The following is a 3,809-nucleotide window of genomic DNA, read 5'->3' as shown; positions in this document are numbered from 1 at the left end:
TAAACCCAACATCTGTTATTAATAACATGATAGAGACATTCTTTTTACAGATTAAAAATTTGCCACCTTTGGGACCAAAGAAGTCCAAGGGAAAAAAAGTTGAGGAACTTCTCGCCCAAATAAAGGAGGCAAAAACAATAATCAAAGTTCCCTTAGGTAATAGATACTTTGTCATTTTATAGCAGGGTTTGAAATATTCTTAGTCACTTATTTTTTAAAATGACAAAACCAAGATGGAATCCAGTGTAATTAAACAAGTCAAGCCTAGTGATGCAGCAGGAAATATTTTCCAATTGCGCAGCAAATAAATTTCATCATCAACTAGCACAAACTAGCATGTTTTACAGGTCATCTAACAAGCACACTGCAGAGATGTCATAGCGATTGTTCAGCACAGTTTACTTTGAAATGCTCTATTTGGCTCTGCAGCTGTTTCTCTCTGTCCCTCTTCAATGGACTGATTGTAGATATGCCATCTAGGGAAACCTCCAAACTACTATTCAAACTAATATGAATAGATATTTCTGATATTAATCACATCATTGCTCATAGAATGGTATTAAATGCAACTTTATATATTCTCTATCCAGATAGTTTACTCGAAGGAGGGAATGGCATTTGTAAGAGAGAATACAAGGAAGCACTGACTCTACTGAAGGACATGAAAAGGAAGTACAGGACAGCCCATCTGAAAAGAGTGGAACAAGCAGCACAGATTGAGGATGAGATGATGTGTAATCTAAACTAACAGGTGCTTTACTCTCTGCTTATTCATTAATGAGTTGGTTTTAGTTTGCAATAAAACACTATTAAGATATTGGAGAGATGGTGACAATTTGTTTGATGTTTGTGTTGATTACAAATAAACTGTATATGTCATTGCTGTCAGATATATTGAGTTTGCAATAAATTTATTCTCATCATGTGCTGTGAACTATTTTTAAAATCATCTTTATCTCGTATATGACAACAGTTAGGCTGTTAGGTCAACTTTTGAGTGTTTTGACAATTAAATATATGATGTTTTTTTGGTCAGCTTGGGAAAAAATGTGACAAAAGTAAAGTATACTTAATAAAAAAACACAATTTTTACCTGAAATATTTTAGCTGATGGAAAGTTTTTTTTTTTTTCGGGGTCTTATTTATTTTTGAAATTGTTAAATGAAAACAAAAAAAAAATTGATTTGAACGCCAACATAAATGGACATGTTAATATTTACAACAGGACTTACTATAACAATGTGTAAGCTGCTTCAAAAAATAATTACATAATTTTTACATCAATTGTATTACATAAATGCTTTTATTATTTATTACATAAAATAGCTCTTATTAAATAAACATCAGCATAATATCACATTTCATTTGCTTAAATCCATATACTGATACTGTGCAGCAGTTCACATTTTATTAAAAACTGAGCAGGAATATTTAGCAGATATAACTGAGCAGATATTTACTACTGTCAATATTACGAATATTTTATTTATTATATAAAATATTTTAATAAAAAATTCTGAATAATATCGGATTTGACGCGCTTGAATCAGTTCGTATTTGTCATGACTGATTATTTATTTAAATACATTTTCTAAAAAATTATTTTTGTACAACACAAGGAGCAAGTGGATTTTCCTGTAGGAGGCGCGTTAGATTAAAACCTAGAAGCGCTACAGAAACTCCCACAGACCGTCGTAGTTCTAAAGTGCGGAGAAGCTCGAGAAGACAAATCCTGCATGACCACAGTTTCCTGGAACATGAAGAAAAGAATGACCTACTTGAAACATTTTTTCATTTTGGTCACAATGCGATGCTTCGTTCAGTGTGAAACAGAGGCAATACGACCAGGAAAAAGTAAGTGACTGTATTGAAATTGCTGTGTGATGAGGCTATATAATACAAGTTCATTTATAACGGCGCTGTAAGTGTTTTAATTAAAGTCATTAAAACGGATGACATTTCGTGAAAAGGTGCCTTTTGTGTCCTTCATTAATATGTGCAAACAACGATATTATTTCATTAAGACAACAAAAAAATCCAGTAACAGCATTTTATTGATTTATTTCGTCCCTTTTCTCAATAAGAATGCCTTTTTTTGGTCTCCCCAGCCATATTTGCTTATAATGTTGTAATTAGTGTCCCTTACTATATTTGTAGGTTTTAGTGAACATAACATTTTATTAAAAAGTCTTAAAAATGTCTCCAGGTAATTCGTCAAATATGTTACAACTCTCCCTGTACAATTCAATATATAAAAACTGAAAAGGACATCATCATCCTATGAGGATTTTTTATCACTTTATCACTTATGTTATATTTGGTCTGGTTTGTTAATAAGAGACCCTGTTTTTTTGTAGTAAACAAAAGTGTCATCTTTTAGTGGAATGACCTTGGGAAATGGCTAAATAAACTAAAACTGTTAACCCTGTTTTATATTTAGAATGTTATGCTATTCTTGAAAATTAGATGATTGTATGTTTGTGTTGTATGCAGTGTCAGGTGTTTTCTGCATTTTTAAAGAGAAGGCGTACAGTCCAGGAGAGAGCTGGCATCCCTATCTGGAGCCCTTTGGATTCATGTTCTGCATGCGCTGTACTTGCACAGAAGTACGTATCCAACTTCCAAGTCTAAATAATGACTTGGAAAAAGTTTTCATATGCATTGTTTTTTTACCTAAAGGATACAGGTGATCATTCATGAATGATTTCCTATACAGTTTGTACACATGTATGCACATGTCAGATCCACATGCTATGTATATTATGTCAATGTTTCTGTCTACTTTCATGTGGGTGTATGTATAGTTTGGTCATGTGAAATGCAACAGCATCAAATGCCCTGTTCTGCAATGTGAAAATCCAGTGACTAACTCACAGCAGTGTTGCCCTCGTTGTGCAGGTAAAACATCACACTTTTCCAGGTTCCAGTGTTTATGTGAATTGATATTAATGATTCTAATACATTCTTATTTGAACCGTCTGATGGCTATTCTCATAATCACAGATGAGCACAGAACTCCTGCTGGTCTGCGGGCACCCATTGAAACCTGTAGGTATAATGGAAGCACTTACCAAACAGGGGAAACATTTGCCAACCATGAGCTCTTCCCATCCCGTCAGCCGAACCAGTGCGTCATGTGTACTTGCTCTGTAAGTATTTATTTTATTTTTTTGGTAATCTTTGTTGTTGCTTTCACCATAGTGCATCATTGAACATTGGGCTCTAACCTCAAACAGTTTAAAAATCCTTTATAGTATAGTGTTTTGAAAGATGGTGTCGGAGAGCAGGCGTAAATACAGTAGAAGGGAGTGCTAGCAATGCCAGACTTATGGGTTCCATGTATACCTCAAATGCAATGTAAGTTGTTTTGGATAAAAACCTTTGAAGATTAAGCAATTCAAGTAATAATGTCTTCTTAAAGAAATGTTTGGTTTTAGGATCATAATTTTATTTACAATAAATTATTTACTATGCAGAATTTAAAAAAGCTAAGGCTCCTTCACTCTCACTGGGGCGGTACCTTTTCAAAAGGTACATATTTGTACCTAAAGGGTCCATTTTGGTACCTTAAAGGTACATATTAGTACTTAAAGTGTGCATATTAGAACCTAACAGGTACAAAAGTGTACCTTTTTAAAAAAGGTACCACCCCAGTAACAGCTGTTGTACCTTTATTTCTGAGAGTGTTCCACAGTAACATACTGTATGTTATTGAGACATTTTCTGGCCTGATTTAATATCGATATAAAAAAGTCAGTTATCCTTGCTTTGCCCCATGTTGTCAGGCACTGATGTTGAGGTGCTGATTT

General features: G+C 33.8%; 1 protein-coding gene across 1 annotated transcript in view; it reads left to right on the top strand.

The window, feature by feature from the left end:
- Positions 1-1,684: 1,684 nt before the first annotated feature.
- Positions 1,685-3,809, top strand: part of LOC107573854 (chordin-like protein 2) — a 7,271-nt gene continuing 5,146 nt past the window's right edge. Inside the window, exons 1-4 of the mRNA XM_016260307.1 lie at positions 1,685-1,854; positions 2,494-2,606; positions 2,805-2,898; positions 3,004-3,149. Of these exons, the coding sequence (XP_016115793.1) occupies positions 1,737-1,854; positions 2,494-2,606; positions 2,805-2,898; positions 3,004-3,149 (471 nt within the window). The 5' untranslated portion in view covers positions 1,685-1,736. The remainder of the gene's footprint in view (positions 1,855-2,493; positions 2,607-2,804; positions 2,899-3,003; positions 3,150-3,809) is intronic.

The sequence above is a fragment of the Sinocyclocheilus grahami genome, unplaced genomic scaffold, assembly GCF_001515645.1.
Source record: "Sinocyclocheilus grahami isolate Dianchi unplaced genomic scaffold, SAMN03320097.WGS_v1.1 scaffold2050.1, whole genome shotgun sequence".
NCBI lineage: Eukaryota > Metazoa > Chordata > Actinopteri > Cypriniformes > Cyprinidae > Sinocyclocheilus > Sinocyclocheilus grahami.
The sequence above is the reverse complement of the archived record's forward strand: the minus strand, read 5'-3'. Positions and strand labels throughout refer to the sequence as shown.